We start from the raw sequence: 23,045 nt of genomic DNA, 5'->3' as shown, positions 1-23,045 counted from the left end.
CAGACCATCAGAGGGCAGCGCTGAGTCGCATCATTCACATACCCACCGCAAATGAATGAAAGAGGGAATCAATCTGAGCAAACAGCAAGATTCAACTCAATGTTTACCCGCGGCTTAAGACCGTTTTTGTTTTAATACACTCTTCGTTCACACCGAAACCTCCTGAAAATGCTTACATCCATGTACTGGGGGCACTCGATTGAAAAGACTTTAAAACAAATAATATTGCACCCGACGGAAATGCATCACAGTTTCACAATACAACCTCTGTTTTCATAGTCCACACTACAAAGTGGAAATGGCATTTTTAAACTGATCCTTGGAGAGCGTTTGCAAAAAGAATATTTCTCAACAATTGTATTTTCTATTTTAATATACCGAACATCAACAAATCAAAACATTTCAATACTGGAATACTACACACACCGATAAAACCCCAAAGATCCTTCCCTGCCCCAAATGTATAACAAAGTTCAATGCAAGTCGCTTTGGATATAAGCGTCTGCCAAATGCATAAACGTAAATGTAGATGAAGCTGAAATTCTAAGCTTTACACAGATACCAAACTTGAGTAAGTTTGTCAGTGTGTTTCCGGCTACTTTTGTTCACGATTTAGCTGAATCTGCTGAATCCGCTCACAAAAATAAAGCTTTGATATATTTACAAAATATCTTCATGGCACATGATCTTTACTTTATATCCCAGGGCTGTATGTTAACCTGCTTTGCACATAGCACCAGTGCTACAGAGGTTTAATGTTTTTTAGCACAGGCCAAACAGTTGTAGCACAAGTCTACATCTGTTATCATCTTTAAAAACACACAAGAGCAGGTCAACGTTTGTATAATAAACTCAGAACAGCTCTGTGGATGAAGTTCACGTGTTATAGTGAGATACAGACAAAGAGTGTCATGATTCGTGTCTTCCGTCCATGTTTTCCCACATCGTGCACATCATAGGGCTCTAAATGAATGGACTAAATGCAGCCGGAAAACACATTTTAGATGCAAAAACTAAATAAAAACGAAAATAAATACGGGTGTGCCGTTAGTTAACCTCACACCCAAAAAAACACAACGACAAACCCACTTCACACAAACAGTATATACACTAATAAATGTATTCTTAGCGCAGACCCATTTTATCGTAGCATGTGCCGTGTATGCTAATGATTTTTGACCCATACAGGTGTTGTGCTACAAATATACCCGTGACTGGTTTGTGGTCCAGGGACACATATTCTTATTACAATGAAAATAAATCTGAGCTCTTGAACCCACTTAAGGTTCAAGCATTTATACCCAAGCATCCCGAACACTGTCCTGAATTCATTCACATGTGTGTGAGGGAGGATGTGAGGTGCAGGTGTGCCGTACGGTTCCCCTGGTGGTGGACAGGAAGATGGCTCCTACACAGCAGACCTACACAGGATGTGCCAACCTTTCAGGACGGGAACAGAGATGAGCTGAAACCAAAGGCGCAGCTTGACATTTTAGCCGGGGGGGGGGAAGACTGGGACAGATGCTTTGTTTTTAAATGCCTGTAAATGTCAACGGAGCACGACCACACGCGGATGAGTGCAGCTTTCAGCACACCAGTATTGTCAGGTCGACCACACCTCACGAGAATACGTGGAGTAAAATCAATGTTAACTATAAAAATCAACATACATGCTTTGGATTCTTTCAGATAGCTGAACATCTTTCAACCATTGGTTATTTTTATGCTTTGAACCATTCACTTTTGCGAACCTCTGCAATGTGTAAATTGAGATATATTTGATATATTGTGCAGTCCCAGCCGGAACCCTCGGTGAATGTGACCTGCCGGACTGCATAAAAACAGAACTGGAGTTTTGCTTTGAAACGGATTGATTTCATAAATGTACATAAAAAAACAACCAGGAAATGTCAGCGATCTTGTGTGAAAGCCAAACCAGTGCCAAAATAGTGGACTGTAAATCTTTCAACACATGATTCTATACGTTGGGGCTTTGTGTGTTAAAATGAGAAAATGGATTGTGATGGGTGGTCTTCAGGGGATTTAGCGGCCCCTGTTAACAGATGATGTGAAGTGTGCTTTAACGGGAACCGCCACCTGAGCTCCACATTGACTGGATTAACATCATGGGCATCTGGCAAACATGATCATCATCATGAAATCACGGTTCACTGAAAATCGAACATTTTATATTAGAAGCTCTGTTACCTTCATCTAGTTACTATCCAAAGCTAATGGGCAACATTGATTAAAGATAAATAAATGAAATGTTTGTTTTCTGTTGTGTGTGTTGGTAAAGGCACAGCTATAAGAACTTACCAGAGAGGACAACCTCGATCAGATCTCCCTCGTGGATCTCCTCTGCCAATGTTAAGCGCTGGAGGATGTTGTCCGAGCTCAGATCATGGCGAAAGAGCAAGATCTTATCGTACAACCCGAAGAATCCACATTCTGGGAACTGAGAAAGAGAGACTTGATTAATATCAGCACTGATCCAATCCAGAGAAATCCAATCAAATTTTGACCAGAACTTTTATCGGATATCATTTAAGAGTTTTTGTGGCCGATCACTGATTATCGATCTTTAGGACCAGTATCGGCCGGTCCGATCACAGCCTTCTATTTATCATGTAGAATTATTTATTTAACCATTATCAAGAACACTTTAAAGCTCAACACTTTATGAGTTAAAAGTGGTCAGTTGTGGATACAAGAGTTTTTGGGGTCTTATACAATATAAATGATCTTGAAAGGGAAAAGAAATCCTTCTCACGCACTTTCTCCGGATGTGTTCCACTACTCTGGAACAATTAACCTCGTGCCACAAGATCAGCGGATTCACATCTCTCCCATTAACATCTGACCCATTAGTACAGTCTTCTACTTCTTCTCTACTTTCCTATCCCCCCAAAAATATATTCTTAGCTTTGCATACTGTGGTAGGTTAACTGAGGCAGTTTTACCGCACCTATGTATTGTTGTTCTTTTGTTGCACAAATTGCTTCTATTGTTTTTCCCTACTTTGTAAGTCGCCTTGGATAAAAGCGTCTGCTAAATGACTAAATGTATTTATTTTGGGCTTGTCTTTGTTTGATGTTTTTTCTATGAAGATCTGGCAACCCTGTTACTTTAGTGAAGGGCTCGTGAGAGCGGCTAACCTTTGCCCCGTGTCAAATTTGCGAAAGGAGAGACTTCTTTCACTGCTGTTTTATACACCTCACAAACAGACGAAAAAACACCTGTTGGTTCCGTACTCACTGCTTATAGTTTTGGTAAATACTGTTGTCACTATCTGCATTTTTCATAAAAATTCTCCTGCAATGTACCCACACTTACGTCATCTCAGATGTAGGACTTCCTTTCATCATTTGAACAAAAAATGATTTGCGTCTCGTCACGAAACATGCATAACCTTGTCCCATCATAAGGGACGCACCGATATGTAAATTCTGGACGATAACCGATAATTCTTTAACATTGGAAGCCAATAACCGATATAATTAGCCGATATACAGTACAGTATCTAAATATTAATCTAACATTTTCTGAGACTGAATAAAAGGCAAAGACTGGACAGGTCGTTTTCCTTGAAAACATTCAAAACAAAGAGACCATTATTTCTCTTTTTTTCCCTGAAAATCGTGTAACAAGCCTACTTTGCACTAGTCAAAGATTCTTTAACATTGAAACTTTTCTGGTATAATGTTTATTTAATAAACAAATTATAGATGTTCTTCCAGTACAATCCAGAAAGGTTTTCTTAATAGCCACAAGTCTAACAGGTCAAGACAGAAAGCTTTCAGAAAGCAATCGGCTTCAAACAATATGTCAATACCAATAACATAAAAAATGACCATTTATTGGCCGATAATTTATCCTGGATCCCAACCCGTCATATTTAAATTTAGCATGCCAATATGTTTGTTGCCATGGATACATAATGTATTGGTCATTTATGTTCAGTTGAAGGAATTAATATACGATGAGTGAAATAATTATTAGATCCCCTTCTGATTTAGTAAGTTTGTCTGCTTACAAAGAAATGAAGGGTCTATCATTTTTATGGTAGGTTTATTTTAACTGATAGAAACTGAATCAGGGGAAAAATGTTATATAATGGTTATAAATTAATTTGCGTTTCAGTCAGTGAAATAAGTCATTGATCCCCTACCAACCAGCAAGAATTCTTGCTCCACAGATTGGTTATGTGCCTATATTGACCACAGATTAGTCCTGTTACTTTAAGAAAGTACTCCTAAGTCAGAGTGTATGTATATAAAAGATCCCTGCCAACAGAATCTGTATCTTCCATTTCAACATCTCCACCGCCATGGTCAAGACCAAATAGGTTTCAAAGGATAACTGCACAAACCTTGAATAGGCTACAGACAGAAGCTTTGTGAGAAGAGGACAACTGTTGGACCGATTATTCATAATTATTTGGAAATAGAAGAAATAAACCATTGGTTACACGCTATGCCACAATAGATTGAAATCCTGAAGCACCCGCAAGGTCCTCCTGCTCAAGAAGGCCGGCCTGGCTCGTCTGAAGCTTGACATGAACCTCAAAATGATTCAGTAAAGGCTTTGGAGAAAGTGCTGTGGTCAAACAGGAAGGAAATTGACTCCTGTTTTTGGAGGGAGAGAAATGTTGACTATGACCATTAAGAACACCGTCCCTACAGATAAGCTCAGTGTTGGAAACATTCTGCTTTAGGTCTTTCTCTCTGCTCGGGTACAGGATGACTTCACCGCATCGAGGGGCTGAGGGACGGGCCCATGTACCATCAAATATTGGGCAAGAACCTCCTCCACTTATCTAGATCACTGAAGACGGGTCGTGGAAGTGACTTTAACATGACAAAGACCCAAAACATATTCAAGACAACCAAAGAGTGACTTAAGGAGAAGCACATTAAATGTCCTACCCAGTGTCTCTAGACCCGAGTCCTTTAGAACATCTGTGAATACTCTGAATACTGTGGCTAATACTCCAATTTGCTGAGCGACAGCCAATAATAAACCTTAAAGATTCACTGAGGAGTGGACTCAAATGTATCCGGACACATGTGCAAACCTGGTGACCAACTATCAGAAATGTCTGACCTCTGTTTTAGCCAACAAGGGTTTCTCCAGTAAGTACTAAGTTATGTTTTGCTCGGGGATCAAATACTTACTTCACAGACTGAAATGCAGATCAATTTATAACCTTTATACCATTTGTTTTCCTCAGATTTTTTAAATATTCTAATATAATTATAGACCCTTCATTTCTTTGTCAGCAGGCAAACTTGCAAAATCAGCAGGGGATCAAATAATTCTCTCCCTCACTGCACATCTGAAAATGTGTAAATTACAAAATAATTGACTATTCCTTCAATTTAGGGATGCGTCTAGTTTAAACAATAAGCTCCTACTAGTCGACACTGAAAACAACAGTCGATGACACAAAAATGACACATATGATTATTAAGTGTATGAGGAACAAAATGTTTAAATTGTAGGTCAGATCTAACATGCCTTTCCTTTGTGCCAAATGCAGCATGCTCAGAAAAGACCACTTGAAAGACGAGTTGTGGGGGCGTTTTGAAGGAGGAAATGGTAGGTTTTACGCCAACTATGTCATATCAAAGTGGCATAGTAGTAATTTCATTGGAGCCGAGCATAATCATGCTGTACTGGTTTCTTATTGCCGAAATGTGGAAAACGCAGACAGAAGCGTGGAATGTAGGCATAAAACATTTAAATAGATAATGGTCTAAAGCTACATACAGTTATGTTAACAATGACTTAATTATAAATATCAATATTTTAATATTTAAAATTCAATGCATGAAAGACAGATTGATGTTATTTGATGGCAGAATGAGCTGTAGATGCGGTGAATGCATCTTGAGCACACTCAATAAAACTGAGATGAGAATGTCTCAGCTTCTTTTACATTTCTTTGATTATAATGTTTATCAAGACAAAAGAGCTTGAACAAACATGACCGCTTAGCACTGTTCTCTCTGTGTCCTTTCAGAGAATAAAAGTCAGAGTTAGGAGAAAATGTAAAAGGATGTAAAAGGTCGTATACGTATAGGCTACATATTTGAATCCCGCAGGCACAGACCAGCCAAAGCAAACAAATGCTCATCGCGTCACTTCTTGCAGCCGCTAAAAAGATCCAGCCAGGGTTGGCGCATCAGCAAATGCAGAAAATGATGATAACTTAAAGAAAAGTGAAACACATTTGTCCGTTTTAGCTACATTAAATGTTGTATTTGACAGTTTGATTGATAGGCTACATTCTTTAGTCCTTAAAATGTATTACATATGCCCTACACAAAGTCTTTGGACCGCCTTCTGGGCCATTCTTAGTTTTAGACACGTCGACGTCACGGTTACACAACTTTCGTTTAAACGAACGTTAAATTAGTCGTAGCGCACATCCCTACATCAGATATGCAGTAAATGTGCATCAAATCCTTAATTGTGTTTCTACAGCCAAACACAACCAGCTGAGAGCGAGAGAGACACAGAAAGCAGCATCTAGGCTTCTGCTGAATTGCAGAGCGCTGGAATATCGGATCTGAAAAACATGTGTTGAAATGAAGCCCACAGTGATGAGTCACACTACTGTTCTCCACTTCCTTCAACTCCGCTCGTCTCCACGTGGACGAACTGCCAAACCTTTTTTCTTTCTCTACCCAACCTCAGTATATTCACGTTATGTTGAACGTTAGCACAGATTTAAGCCACCTGATAAACACACAGCTTCATTTCGGTAAGGGTTTCATGCAGTTTATCTGGCATGTTTGTTGACATTGGTGAAGTTCACAGACTTTTTCCAAAAGGAAAAATCGCTGCATTTTTTACTCTTATAGTCACAGGTGAACATGTCAAGTTAACCGACAAACACTGACGTTTTTGCCCCATTACAACAGAAATCTGCATTTCAATCAGCCCAGGTACTAGGCTGGCTCCACTGAGGGCGAACACATATTCTGGTCAAACAGTTCATAGTTCATGCATTCAGCATTTAAAAGATCCTACGAATAAGTATTTAATAATATTTTATAATAATTAAATAATACTATGCCCCCCTAGACCCTGCCCTGATTTCAATCCATTTGTCTCATGGATTTAATAGTGTGCGTCTGCTCAAAAGACCAAACCTGGTAAAAAAAACATTTCCTTGTTTAAATGACAACTCTTGTGATGCTATTCAGCATTCTAGAAAACAGGAATGTCATCGTTTTTTCTTTTGGAGTACAACATCAGCATTCTTCACCGTGCATTGTTTCTCTGCTAGCAGTGGACGACACGTTTCCCAAAACCTCTGACAAAAAGCCAAAGGGAAATATTTGATATCAGACATGAGGGGTGAATGATGACGGAGAGGAAGAGCGGGGGTGAGAGGAATGAAGGCCTGAGGATCAAAGCCTCGCGGCTAACTAACACGTCTAAAACGTCCAGCTGTTTCCCGACACACAATGCATCTAAAACAATGCTGCCCATGATGCCAGGGCGGATGAAACTCACGGGCACTGCTTTTGGCTACGTCTCAATGTCACCTGTGGGTAGAAATCAAGAACTTGTGTGTGGCTTCATTGCAGCTGTGTACTGACTTCGTCCAGGGTCCTGACACTTACATCCTTTTACATGTCAGTAATGTAGTGTTCAGTGTTGGGCAGTAACGCGTTACTAGTAACGCGTTACTGTAACGCAGTTACTTTCGGCAGTAATTAATACTGTAACGCGTTACTTTTAAAATAAAATAACTCCGTTACCGTTACCGTATGTTGCGTTGTCCGTTACTTTTTTTAAATTAACTTATTTTGGCTGAAGTGTAAGCCTACAGCCTGTTTACAGCAACGCATTGTAGGATTGGTGTATGCAACCGCTGTAAACACGAAGACGCACTGTGGGCGTGTCTCCGGTATTCAAGTATGTGCGACAGTCATGGCGAGTCAAGGCGAGAGCAAGACGAGTTTCTCAAAGTGGAAATATGCTCATTATTTCACGTTAGTTGAGCATCCAATCTGTCGATGCACCTCCAGAAACTACATGCATCGAGCTAGAAGCTAACCCGGTGTCGGACTCAGTGGATACACTCGAAGTGAGTCAAGCCCCTCCAGCCAAACAACGGTGACTAGATTTTAACCGGACTGTTAGCCAGGGACAGATCAACAAAGCTATTATTGCACAGTATGTTATGTTGTTGAAAACATGCAGCCTGTCTCTACTGTGGAGTCGGCGGCTTTCAGGTAGCTTGTTAGCATCATAACATGTTCAGGCGGCAGACAGCGAATGGGACGAAAAACTTTCGTTTTTAAACAGCATTTCAATTTTTTATGTTTCTTTTTTAATGCATATCATTTATGGTTGTCATTAATAGCAGTTATTTTGGTGCTGAGTTTCTCGAAATTGATTCTGAATAATTCAGATTGCTTTTATTTATTTCAAAATGTTTTGTGTTATGTTGTACATTGTTGATATTTTTCATTGTTAAGCTGTGAAAGGAACATTTTTAAGGGCTCAACACAACAGCTTTTATGATGCAGACATTAGATGCCACTTTAGTTTTTGATTCTGAATATATTATTCAGCTTGTTTTGTTATTTATTTCAGAAATCCTTGTGATATATTCAGTTTGTGCTGGTCTGACTTAAATAAAATACTGTTTAAAAATTACTTTCTGTTTAAGTCAGTTTTGTGTTTGTATAGACCATTACGCATAAAAGGGCATTAATGGAAACATTAAAGAGTTCTTTAAAAAAGTAACTAAGAAGTTACTTTTAGCAGTAACGCATTACTTTTGGGTGTAAGTAATCAACAAAGTAACTGAGTTACTTTTTCAGTGAAGTAACTAGTAACTGTAACTAGTTACTATTTCTTAGTAACTAGCACAACACTGGTAGTGTTACAGTTTATACTGTAATGCACGAGTATTCCCTTCTGAACATGTGCATTCATTTTATAACCTCTCGCTATTTCATTAATTAAAATGAGTAATCTGCAAAGTGCACGTGAAAGCCATTAAATGGCTTGACCATGTTAAAACCAGCACAATTCCATGTTGCCAGGCCTGCTTAATCCCCTAACATGCATCAAAGATGAAAGCCTTCATCTGAAACACGAGGCACCCAAAGTAGATAAAGCAGCATCATTCTGCTGTCTGAACGACACGCTAAGCTTAAGGCAAACACAAACACGTCTGTTGTTGACTCACTGTTGCAACTTGCTGGCTTTCATGTGTATTAGCGTAAAGTCAAGATTTCACCGAAGGGAGATCAAATTCCAGATCATATTATAAGATTTCAGAAGAATATAGTGCCCAAGCGATTCGTCTTGAAGGACTGTTCCAAATCACCTCTTTTTCAAAGTATGGTTATCTCAAGTGATCCGCATAGCAAAGTCAGACCGCTTGGAACTACATGAGAGAGAGAAAATCATGACAGAATTTTGCTATGAACTATTTAACGTATATCACAGCCTTGGAGATTTACAGTCCTGTCCTGACATGCATCCTTCCGGAGTGAGAGCTTCACTCAGAGTTTTCCTCTCTGCTCCGTGCCCAAGCCTGGACCCGGACCCTGCGCTTCCTCCTGCTGGCACTGCCCACACACTTTCCACTCCACATGTTTCCCATTGGCTCTCATCAGCAGCTGGTGACCAGACTAACTGCTGGATGGAGGCCGCAGTGAGCCAGACCGCTACCAGGAAGCTACGAGGAAGCTGTAAATGTTACCCGCAAAGAGAACACTAAACCAAGAGAAACATAGTAAGTATTGAATGAGACGAAGACAGCAAGGGAAAAAACGGCCTAACAGATGTCAAATTTTAAAGGCTAATTTACGATTTTTGTTGTAACATACTGTTGGGTAATGAAGAAATTGTAATGTGAAAATATAATGTGTTAAGCCGGCCTCAGACTAGAGGAGTTTTAAAAATGCTGGCTGATTATAAAATCTGGTTGCAGCACACACAAATATAATCTTGATAGATCATTTAAAATCTTTAACACACTTAACAACTCGTAAAGATTACGATTATTGTGGACATGAATGGATGCTTTCTTTCACACTTCTGAGAAAACAACTTATTTTACACATATGATCATGTTTAAAATCACATAAAGTTCAGTGTTTTAGTAAACACTACATATGGATAGTTGACAAACACACCATACGTGTGTCTTATGATGTGACATAGCAAAAATAAAAAAACCTGTAAATAATATTTTAGATGATTATTTATGTTTATAATATAAATTGCATAAGTTAGATTCATCTTTCTCTTTATAGTTCTTTTTTTCGTTTTTTGCTTCCCCATTAAAGGACACATGTGCGGTTATTTGTCATTTACCCATATACTGCTTCCTAAACATGATGACAATGTCTTTCAACCCAAACCCCTACAATTCTGAATTGTGTGACTTTTACACTTCCTTGTGTTGTGTGTATCAGCTGAACAGATCACTCACGCTTGCCCGGCAGACAGGAAAAGCAAAGTTAAGCAAACACCTCATAGTGCGGCTTTGTCGATCTGTTCAAACTATTCCCATCGATAAAGTTAGCAGCATGCTTCAGGATGCTGAGAAAAGCAAGGCCTCCATATGGTTTTCATTGTATGAACCTGCCACTATTAACATAATAGAAGGAAATCTCCATTTCTGTGCACCAACAGCAGCTCTATTGTTGTCTCTGTGTCATCTGGGTATTATTCGGTTGGGAGAAGCTAATGTCATGAAATTATTATATGATAAACCCTGAAACCGGTCACAGCTTTACGTAGAATTTGCCAAAACGTCTTTTTTTGTCATTTAAATAATATCACCGTATACATATTGTAAAGAACATTTTGTGAAGAATAACCTTGAAATCTTTTACTATTGTCAAAGATTGAAATCAGAGTGATTTAAATGGTTGAAAACAAACTTTGAAACTCATTATCTCATTAGATTATAAGTCAAGTCAAGTCAGCTTTATTTCTATAGCGCTTTTTACAATTTTCATTGTTCCAAAGCAGCTGTACAAGAAAACATTGACTATAAGTAAAACATAAAAGGTTATGGAAGTCAAAACACAGGTCAAATACAGACACACAATAAATTCCTATATGCAGTGTTAATTAAATAAGACTATCAAATTCTAGCAGCCCCCATATAAGACTCTTGCCTGGTCTTCATCATTTTCAAAAGATATGAATATGTTCGATATATTAAGGCATTCCTATTCAGGTCAAAGATTTGTTGATTATAAGTAATAAATATATACTGTATATATAATCATGACAGCCAGCTTACAGAAATTGTCTTGCAGTACTAAATAGAAAAATACGTTTTAATGGTTGAATCTTACACTAATATCTGAATATTGAGAGAAGTTGAATGTGCCAGCTCAAATTTGGCTATAAAACATGAATTTACATTTAGCAGACGCTTTTATGCAAAGCGACTTACAAAGAATTCAGAGAGCAATAAGCGATATGTCATACAAATTAGGACTATTCACTTTATGTAGCTTGTTATTTGCCTAATAAATCTGTTTTTTATAGATTTGTATAGAAAGAATTCAACATATTTTTTCTACTGTGTTTGGCACAAACCACCTTTTACAAGCATTACCTGCATTTAAGTTTGGGTTACATACTTTTTTAGTTCGCATAGTATTGTTCATGTGCTTTTGAGAATGAGGGCATGTCAAGCAACCTATACTGTACTATATGTTGGCATCTGCCTCATTTGACTTGCTTTAGACGAATTTCCGTCAAATACCACAACGTTTCATTTCTGGGTTGCAAGTTCATGAGAACCACTGTTCTAGATCTCTAGACGTGATGTTTTAGACGCCTGTTTGAAACTATACGCATCGTCTTTCTACAGAAACAAACTTCAGACTCAAAACATGTCTTCAAAACATAAACACCCACGTAAATAAAGTTCATCTTATGACCTATAATGGAGCCAATGACACAGCGTTTCATCAGAGCACCTTTCAGATCCTGAATAACACCAGGAGGAAAGATTTGATCATCCTTTCCATTCTGTAACCAAGCCGTGGTGGCTGATGGGAAAGTGATCATTTTCGGTATGGTCCAAGAAATCAAGTGTATTTTACCCATAGTCCTAAAAGGATGTGTGCAAGTAACAGCAGTAACACAGCTTGTTCCTAAAGGAAGAGTTCATCATTCACTCACCCCAGATGATTCTTTTTAATAGAAACGTTGAACTTAAAGATTTATTGAGACCAATGACATCTGAAGATATTATTTAGAATGTTTTGGTTTCTAATTATAAGTAAGCTACTAATATTAATAATATCAATCATATTTTCTCACGCACACCTAACATTTGGCTTTAAAAGACATTGAATAATCAACTGGAGATCTTTAATGATGACGTTGTTTGTGAATAAAGTGATATTTTGATGAAACATATCCGTATGTAGTTGAAGAATGGACATAAACATCTGGGGCGAGTAGTCTAATCTTTAAGAGAATTTTCATTTTTGGGTAAACTTACGTCTTTAAGCCCAGTTTAACACCTCTTTCAACACTTGGGTTTGTTTTGTCATTAGCATTAAGAGTCTCAAACCTCCGTCACTGACACTTTACCTTTGAAAACAGATAATGGTGATTTCATTATAAAATCAGTCATAATACAGAGCTCTTGATCTTGTTTTTTATTTCACTATATGTTTATTGATTCTCATTTAAAATACAGTTCCTACGTATTATTGACTTTTTATTAACTTATTAAATGAAACAAGAATAACATTCATTAAGTTTGTTAAGTATGGGACAACTCCTCGAGTATGTGACTACACATTTCATTCTGTACAGCTCACGACCTTAAAAACAAATGTTGGTTACAAACCGCAAACCATTCAAACTAGCTGGTGTTTACAAAGCTTCTAGTGTGTCCAATTTAAGAGGTCATCCACACGGAGAGGCGTTTAGCTGTATCCTAGGGTGTGATGAGACGAGACTGGGTTCACGAGAACCCTTTTCAATGACGAAATATATATGAAAATGTTGTCTCTTATTCACCTTAATACAAAATGCAAAAAAATGTAGGCATTATAAAATCAACGATTATAAACGATGTGTAATTGCTAAATGTCCGGTCACAAACTCAAATGACAAAATGTGTGCTTTGTTTTCTTTACAGGCGTAGCTTTTACTTTGATTTCTCTATAAGCTTTTGCATAGTGCTGAGAGGTGCGGATCATATGACTCTGTCAATCCATCTTCCTCCACTGACTGAACCCTCACAGCCTTCAGAGAAACCGTTTATGCTAACATTGCTCATGGGTAAGAGACGGAGGATCCGTTTCTGACCTGTGGAACAGACAGCTTAGCTGCTGTGTATAAAATCAATATCACGTTTTTAGATCCCGTCAGATGTTATAATATAAATGAACAAAATCTCATACAAGTACGTTTTTGCAATCACATCTTGAATATTCTATTCATTTGTTGACAGGTTTATTTAAGGACAATCCCCCATTCATCTCTTGCCAGCGCAAGTAGGAACAAAAGAAATCAATGATTGAAGTTTAACATCCAATCCCATGACTGATGTTAACACAGACAACGCACCAGCAATTTAGTGTATCTCCCACTGCTGTGACATCTCTACCAAAGACAGTCAGAGACAAGACCATCAAAAATGCTCTTGAGAGCCGTCTTGAGACCAAGACCGGTCTCCAGTACTACAGCACTAGACCCTACTAAGTATGACTCACTGACAATGGCGCACTGATAAAAACCTATGCACCCTGACCCCAAGAAGAAGTTGCACTTTTTCCAGTAATCAAAATGAGAATACTGCAGTGTTCACACAGTCTTGTGGAAACAGAGGCGCAGGTCAGCAAGAACCACAGACATGTGAGGTTACCATTGAAAATCACTGTGCTGCATTCATCCGTCCCAGACACACGGCTGGTAGAGCAACACACGTGTTCACGATGAATGCACGACCCGTCCCAGCATGAGTGTTTTCACGAGTCGCACTGGACTGATCTATCATATCTGACTCTGCAGAAACAAACATACGGAAGGAAGCGATTCACTCACGCTCTCTTTTAACAGAAGTGTATTTCCCCCTCACATCAATCTTGCTTTGAGCTTAAGTACATGCAAACTATAATTATGACATTCAAATGTATAACATCTCTCTGGAAAGCTTCATTCTCATCGCTCAAATGTTTCTGGATGATGGCCGTAAGGACATCACAGTCAAGCAGAATAAGTATTTTATATTTCATCGTTATTTCCTGTAGACGAAACAAGAACCGGATTTCTAAGAACCATCTCGATGTGAATAATTCTGGGAATTTCATATCACTCCGCTAGATGAAATATGGTTTCTTCCATAGGAGTTAGCACAAGTGTGCTCGCTATATGAGCCACTGGGGTTGGACTGCATGGGGGAAATTTATCTCTGCAGTTAGTTTTGGCCAGTGGGATCGCAGCACACTCCAATTTCCATGTGCACCCTCTATTTAACTATTTTCTCTTTCTCTCTTCCCTCCTTTTCGTGTTCTCCGCAGCGCACGTCCAGGTCTCGGTTACCATGGTGACACACCGTAATGTTGTCAACTAACCTCCGATGAACCTGTAAGAGTGTAATGATTAAGTGGCTCTTAAAAAACACGAGGCAGATTTCCTCTCTTTCCTGTCAGCTGTTGCTCTAATATTTTGAATTTTCCATGGAAATTCAAATGACCAGATGTGCTTAAAACTATTAGACTGAGAACGGCTCAAACTCCTCACACTGCTCGTGCAAACAAAATCTGACTCCCTCCTCAAAATTCATAACTTATTACTCTCAAAAAGCATTATATTACTCGTCTATTGTGATGTAGGGCAGCTTTATGCAATGCTAATGATTGTTTGTGAGATCTGATTTGGGGGCCATGTTTGGCTCTGGGCAGCTTTTTCAGTCATCCAAGTCTACTTGAACGGGGAAGACTGGGGGATGACTTTCTTTCTTCTGCAAAACACGAAAGAAGATTTACTTAAACTGAACCCCATTGCTTACCATTATAAGAGATTTTTCAAAATGCCTTCTTTCGATTCCACAGAAGAAAGAGTCATATACAGGAGAAGAACTACATTAGGATGAATGAATCAGTGTGTCCCGAAGAATTGTGTGAGACAATGGCGGCTAAACTTATTTTCCATTTGGGGGGTACAGGGGCATTAGCCCCCGTAAGAAACCTATGCGCATTAGGTAAATGCTGCAATCTGGTGAATTTTAAGAGCAGAATTAAGTGACTCGGTCTATAAAGAATCCATTAGCTCTACAGGGTTTTTCCAGTCTATAGCAATATTGTACCGACTCCCTGCAAAATGATGTTGAGTGTCTTCCCCAAAACCTCTGCAGGCATTTAACAGACTGGAATTACACCACAATGGACGCGCCATATCAATATCAGCACAGTGAGCGCTGAAGAGTTACATTTACGCATTTGGCAAACGCCTTTATCCAAAGCAACTAACCAGAGCATGCATACATTATTTTGATGCGGCAACTGTTTAGAGTTAAAGAAAGGCGCACACCCTCTCCGAGTAATGTTAAGTTTGCGATTTATTATGTTTTCAACTTTGTGCGTGCGTTGCGCAGACCTTTCAGTTTATATCAAAGTAACACAAGAGCAACTAATGACAGATGCTTACTCCTGCGGTACACGCGAATCCAAATATATTGACAAGTTTTGGACACGGTGACACAGGGCAGAAGGGGCGCTGCTAGACCTAAAGCTCTAGTGGGGCACAGGCCCCCATTCATTTTTCTACCACTATTTTTCTTAAAAACTTGCTCAAACATCCCTTGCTTAAACCACTATTCCTACAGTGCAACTGGGGAAGGTAAACATTTATATATTTAAAAATATCTATCTTCAACATACTAAACATAAATTTTATTAACGGTGACATTTTCCTCTAATGTCTGAGACCTGACTGGCTGGGGATGTACAGTAGTTTGTTTATCTAGTCTTTACCTCCCTCAAACTCTTCGTCAATTTCTGCTTCCATTGCCCTGCTTTGCACACACAAATTCTGATTTCCATCTACAGGGAACATTAATGATCGAGTTAAAATAAGATGATCAATATTATTTAGAAATGAACTTTAGTTTCGTCACGTTTTCATAGCATACCTCAGTCGCATGTCACCCTTGCGCAATGCACAACTGCGTGCAGCGGTTGATGCAAGGAAACACACAGATGTGCACGGACATGGATTTCTGCGCAAAAGTATGGCACCAGTTTGTGTTTTCGGACTGGTTATAATGTGCGAATGAGTCGCTTTACAAGCATGAATCATGTTAGTACGTTGCATATAGATCTGTTTTTGCCGCTATTACCAATGTAAATGATTACACTGACAAATAAACAAAATGGTTTAAACTTAAACTTATATATGTATTGGGGCACATCAGATTTATACCGCAGTAAAAGAGGTCTAACGACACCCCTACAGGGCAAACTAAATGAAACTATTTTAACTATTTATTTATTGAGTATTAACTATTTACTGTAAATGATGACAGAATTTAGATTTCTGGGAGAACTATCCTTTAAGTATAATATTTTATGTTTTTTTATTTGAATTTTGTGAATTAATGCCTAAATAGCTATCCTATGTTATTACAGTCTGATGTATTTTATATCATCAGTCGAAAAGGAAAGAAAAGCAGGCTAAATGTATTACATTTTGATCTGATGCTGACTATAGTGTACCATGCATTCCTACCACATCACTGTATATAAAACCATCTGACTGATCTATGCATTCTTACGCAATCAATGATGTGATGAAATCATACTGTTTCTGCAAGTGTCCGCTTATCCAGGGCCACGTCCTATAAAACCATGGCTTACTAACCTGCTTTCATGCAAGTCATCTAACATTTCCAGCATATTCCAAGGACAGACACTAGGGCTCATTGTCTTGTTGAGAGTACTATTTTTTCCAAAGAGTTTGCCAAAAAGTCTGCACATTTTCTTCCACTGAGCACGCTTTATCATTCTCTGATAGGAAAAGAAGGGCCAAGTGCTGGGCCAGAAAACCCTGTAAGTGAACTATTTTACAAGGGGAAGCACAGCAGAGAAGTGCAGCAAGCCACCAGCTGTCTGGCAGTCAGATGCAGTTCAAATCAATATGTCGTCCTTGAAAGCGGGCCGGTGATGACGATTCACATCGGGTCAGTTCAAGAGGTTTGATTTGACATCAGCACTCAGGAATGCAAGGAACGCAGATCGCATGCCGCTGTTACTGTGATGAACTCTTGTTTCATGATGCCCCCCTCCACGTCTGCAGACAAGAGCCTGGGCGACACCAAAACAGGAAGAGCCTCGCTATCAGATGTTTACTGCACACTGCATTCTGAACTACAATGTCTGTCAGACATCAGGAAAAAACATGTGGCTAGTCACAGAATAATAACACTGATTGCTAATGACAGTATAATGTCACTGATCGCGCGCGGTGTGCCTTTAAACATTATTCATATGTGATCCGATTTCTCATCACACTACATATGAAGAGTTTGGTTTTAAGATGTCTGGTTTAGTTTTTTTTATTGTGCATTCCAATTAATATCAATCAAACTGCAGTTGATGTGTTTTGATTTAAGCCATAATGACTAAAAAACTAAAAACGTGATTTTTGAATGGTTCTCTTTTTGGACTCATTTTGCCATTTAACACAATGAACCTTTCAAATAATTTCTTTAGTTTTGATTGCATGTATTTTCCCATATTCTCTTTTTTAGGGATAGTTCGCTCGCATTAAACAATCATATACAGGTTTTGTATTTTGACATTGTTGTATTTGTATTTATTTAACAGATTTTCTATTTTGATGTGAACTATCCATTTAACACAGGTTTAGCAAAAGAGAAGAAATCAGAGTAATATTCACTCGCTTTATGACAATAACTTTACATGAATACCTGCGCTGTCCTATACCGATTAGCAAAGTGATGAAATAAGTCGTATTGTACATTAAACGATTGACTGACATACTAAAGATCAAAGCAAGTATGTAACGTGTGCATAATCGAAGACATGTAAGACAGTTTCTGTTATATGTCTTTTTGAAAGATATTGCTCATTCAGTCTAAAGCTAAGAGTGCAGCTCTGTTCGAGGCTAGCCATTAGCCATTAGCGCTCGAGTGTGAGCCCTGTCAGAGCGTTTCATTGATTGAATGTACTTCATAATCACACCCTACTCAACGACTTATTAACATTTCATTTATTAAGATTTTGCACCGGTAAATGTGGCGCAAAGACCTAGTAAAAAGAAGAAAACACAGGCTATCACACCAGCATCAGCACTGGTTCAAAACTGCATAAAATACCAGTCTGACATTCAAGACATTCTGTAGAGTTCAAATGTTGTATTATTTAAAAACTGACTTAGCTTCATACACTGTGAACTATCTGAGAAAACTTTTGCTCAAAATAAAACAGAGACTTGAGATGAGACTTGGACTCCACTTTAAAGACTTGAGACTTGACTTGGACCTCCGAGGCTTGTGAACATGTCTGGCATCCACCTTTAATATTAGTGTGACATTTTAGCATGCAAATAAAGTGGAAAACGGGATTCAAAATATCGGCCCAAAAAACGGCAGCACCTGACCTCTAAACATTGGCATCGCTTAAAGAAAAACCATATCGGTGGATCTCTAATCAGAATCAGATCAATAAAGGAAAAAGTGTCTCAAACCTCCCCTAACTATCAGGGGTGGCCAAACTCGGCCCTGGAGATCAGGACAGTAGAAAAAACATGAATTTTCAGCTGGAGAAACAGACTTTGCATCATCAAAATTATATAAAATGTCCCCCAATTTCAATACTGATTCAAGCCACATTTCAGCCTAAAAGGGATGAAGACTACTTGTGCACTCCTAGTAGAGCGCTACACTCCTGTGTTCCACTACTAAAGTCCATAAAAAAACTGAAACAGTGAACCCTGCAAACACATTAAAATACGGATACAGAAGCTGGGACAGCACTTTAGCCATAGTGTATGTTGGCAAATCAGCGCCCTGAGCATCCTCCAGTCATATAAATAACAGCCACCGGAGACATCCAAGAGCTCATCCAAAAGCATATCTAATGAGACATCGGCATATAAAACACTTTTCCTGTCTGCATGCTCCCTGTTGACTGTGGCAGCCCTGTGTTCTGCTGAGTGCTACAATTCATGCTTTCCCAAGTCAGGTCAAATTCCTCCGACTGAACACTGGGGAGGCTGAGTAACAGCATGCGGTGTGTGTGTGTGTTTGTGCGAGTAAAGATGGCCAGGACGATGGGAGAAACCAGAGTCATATTTTCCACCGATATCAAAGCCATATGATTGTGAGTGCGACTGGATCTCAACAGATGGCCTTCGCTGTTCGTCCCATGGGGAGAGGGATGCAGAACAGCTCTAAAAACTTTCTTGGCCCACATTCTCTTTAACTTTTACAAAATCAAATCAGAAAATGGATTCACTCTTGTCATGACCAAGGTGCAAAAGAACATAAATCCACACCTGGGTACAACATAATAATGACCTTTACCTTTGGTTTTCTGTTCTTTTTACTAAAACTCTGACATGAACACCTTTCATTTACTATCGAAATGTCATTATATTTTAGACACTATACTATGTGGAAAAAAGATCCGAAGCAGGAGATTTATTTTAAGGCAGCAAAGATGAACCCTCACAAGTGAACAGGACTGTTTTCAGGTCAGCTGTGGGGTGTGACTCATCAATGAAAGATGTTTGTACAGAACGCCTGTGCTGTGTCTTTGTCCAACATTCTTGCCTTTACGCCAACATCTCACAAGATTACAAACAATATCAATGGAGTTAACCAGCATCCATGAACCAAACAACAACAGTATGTGCTCAAGAATGTGAACTTTGCTGGACTGGACAAACTATACAAACATGCAGATGCAGAATATCATTAACTCACTGAACTCATGAGGCATCTTGATCTGATATATCAGCATCTTTTATCAGATGGTAATGACACGGCGACTGTTATTGACTGATCACATGACTGCACCGCTGATCTCATGGGCTTGAAATGCCCAGCACAGAATTTATATAATATACATTTACATAAAACTATATATTACATCGCAAACTGTCCACTCCAGTCAGAGTGATTTTGGTATTGTAATACTTGATTTGCGCAAATACAGTAATTATTTATCTGTACATGAACCAGAATTTTGATGTATAAAAACAGCCGTTGCATTTTGAAATGGAACTGGCAGCCATCTAATATTCGTAAGATGGAACTGCATTTTCAGATTGTAACTAAAGATTATGAGGGCAATGGGGAAAGGGATGCCATGATTACAGATTTTTTGTACGACTATAGTCTAAGGAATAATCACGGTTGCACAATTATTATGCATTCATTAATTTCTACATTTTTACTGGCCCTGACACAATTTTCACCTGTCTGCCACAAAAAAGTTATAAATAAATCATTCTGAAAAGCTATTAGTTTGTTTTTTATCTATGCAATCTTTAAGGGGTCATATGGCACTAATATGTGTGTTTCTGTGTCTTTGGTGTGTTATAAGTTGCACATGCATTAGACACATCAAATTGCAAAAGTTAAAGTGTCGGAACAAAAGATAAATTCTATCTAAAAGCGAATGCTCACCATGTACAGTGCACCGGTTCACTGTCACAGGCCACAAGTGACATACGACTGAAAACATCAGACTCATCTGTGCAGTTGAGCAGTGCTGAATCACAACTCAGGATAAATTACTGTAGTATACTTTAGTATTTACTGAAGTAAACTGCAGTAAACTTTTTACACACTATAGTGTTTCTGAACTTTACTATAGTATACAGTGTTTATACATTTTCTACAAGGGTCAGTAACAAATACTATAGTTCACTACAGTATATTTTGTATGAGTGTTGTTTTGACGGGTCTTGTGTGTTTGCCTATAGCTTCACTCAAACATTAAAACGCTCGTAAAATAGATGGTATGCATTGCCGTTACTTCCCACGTGAACACGGCGGGACACGCCCCCTTTGAGCGCCAGGACACGTTCCCCTAAGTGGTAAAACACGCAGCAAAATGGCTGAGGAGAATAGGAGAAACAAAGAAACCGGGACTAAAACATTCAATTATTTGCTGAAATTACAAGCAGCTGGACTCGACGGCGATCATTACGGATTCCCTACGACTTACAAAGGAATCAGTTATTCTGGACACTGAAATGTTGCGCTGAATTGCATTTCCTGATATTGTAAACAGTCATTTTCCTGATTGTTTTGCCACCCAGGAGGGCACGCTCCAGCGTGTTCACGTGGTAAAGTGACGTCTATGCATATCCTCTATAAACTCTCAGAGGAACGCTGGAGATGAAGTTCATGTGTTCATATCCTCATCGAGTGCAGACGCAGGTAAAACCTCGACCATCACTCATGTCGTATGTTAAACTGTGCACATAATTCACTCAGACGTGCAGAACATTTAAATAACAGGATGCCGTGTCCGTATCTACATACATGGTGCGGTGCGCCATTGATTATGTCACACACAAACAAGCACAACCACGACAAACGCACTTCACACAAACACGCAGCTCTGTCTAATACACATATTCTTATTATCCTACATATGTCGCAAGTACTTGTCCGGTCGGGCAAGTAAAAATTTCTCTCACTTGCCTATATGAAACATCCACTTGTCCTAGACAAGCTAATAAAATTAGAACAAACAAATGAAATAAAGCCGACACACAAATTATCAGTGCTTTTCATGTGCTTAATGTAGGTCCAGCGTCCGCCCAGGTACATTAATGGCCGCCCAAGTATATTTGGCATCACATTTTATTTTTATCCATCCGTGCTAATGATTGTATTCCTGATTTATTTTTACAGAATGAGTTGAAGCAAATTAAAAATGAACAATTTCATGAAGTATTATGAATAGCTTATCAATGTGAGTCATTGTCTTTTTAAAATGTGTGTGTAGGGATGCAGCGATTATCGATTTTCACTATTAACCCTAGGCCTGTGCAACTAATCGAAAATGAACCGTAATCGTCAGTTTTGGCCTTCATCAATTACAAGAACAAAAAAATGGAGGTAAACGATTATTGTGCCGCATTCCATTTAGCAAGTATCCTCTCTTTTCTTGTAGTATGAATCCACAGTGCACACCTTTCCTTTACAGCGGTTCAGCTGTGCTTGTTCTTTACACTTTACACTTGTTTTTTTAAACTTGCCACTACACTTTTAAAATCTGAACATATTATAAAATATTAGGCATCACCTACTTGGAAACAGCTACAGAAAGAGTGACAATGGTCCATCAAATTGTTCCAAACACAAACATCCAATTGTATGAAATCGTGTTAAATGTAAATAAACAAAGCTGTAATAAAGCAAGAATGTTTGGTTGGACAGATTACTGTGCCCTTTGAGTTTTTTGTCAATTCTGTAAACACTGACTGCCCAAAATCTGCTGCCAAGCTGCCCCAACTGCAAATCTGGGAGAAGTGAAAGCAAATTTGCATAGTTAGAAATGACTAATGGGAACATTCACACCATCTATCCAAAAAACGTGACGTATTAGAAACTGCCTGAATACACCATGACAACCACCCTAGGCAACAATATAGGTTTCAACCTTCATGAAAGTGTATATACCACGAAAACCGTTTCAATTACCCAAGTATTTAAACGGAAAAAGTATAAACAGCCTTCTGACCGTTTCACCTTGGTGAAAGACTTGATCTCATTTTCTCATTTAAAATGCAGGTGTGAAAAGTGGTGCCTTATACCAACATGCGTCATCTGCTGTGTTTATGAAAATACCCATCATGGATCAGAGCAGATTTATACGAGCTGAAATTGAATGAAAATGTGTTTTAATAAGTCACTAATGTCCCTCGGGATCAACTTCCTGGAGATTACCGGAAAGAGAACGCTTCAGTCAATTACTCTCACCCTTTTATAGAAATGAACAGAATTTAAACAGAACGGTAATCCTTTCATCTAACTACAA

General features: G+C 38.7%; 1 protein-coding gene across 2 annotated transcripts in view; it reads right to left on the bottom strand.

Annotated features, from left to right (window-relative positions):
- Positions 1-23,045, bottom strand: part of prkd3 (protein kinase D3) — a 43,017-nt gene that overhangs the window by 18,574 nt on the left and 1,398 nt on the right. For both annotated transcript variants that reach the window (XM_079458991.1, XM_079458992.1), the window contains exon 3: positions 2,320-2,458. In XM_079458991.1, coding sequence (XP_079315117.1) covers positions 2,320-2,458 — 139 coding nt within the window. The remainder of the gene's footprint in view (positions 1-2,319; positions 2,459-23,045) is intronic.

The sequence above is a fragment of the Barbatula barbatula genome, assembly GCF_947034865.1.
Source record: "Barbatula barbatula genome assembly, chromosome: 6".
In the NCBI taxonomy this organism is placed as follows: Eukaryota; Metazoa; Chordata; class Actinopteri; order Cypriniformes; family Nemacheilidae; genus Barbatula; species Barbatula barbatula.
This window is presented reverse-complemented; position numbering and strand designations above follow the sequence as displayed.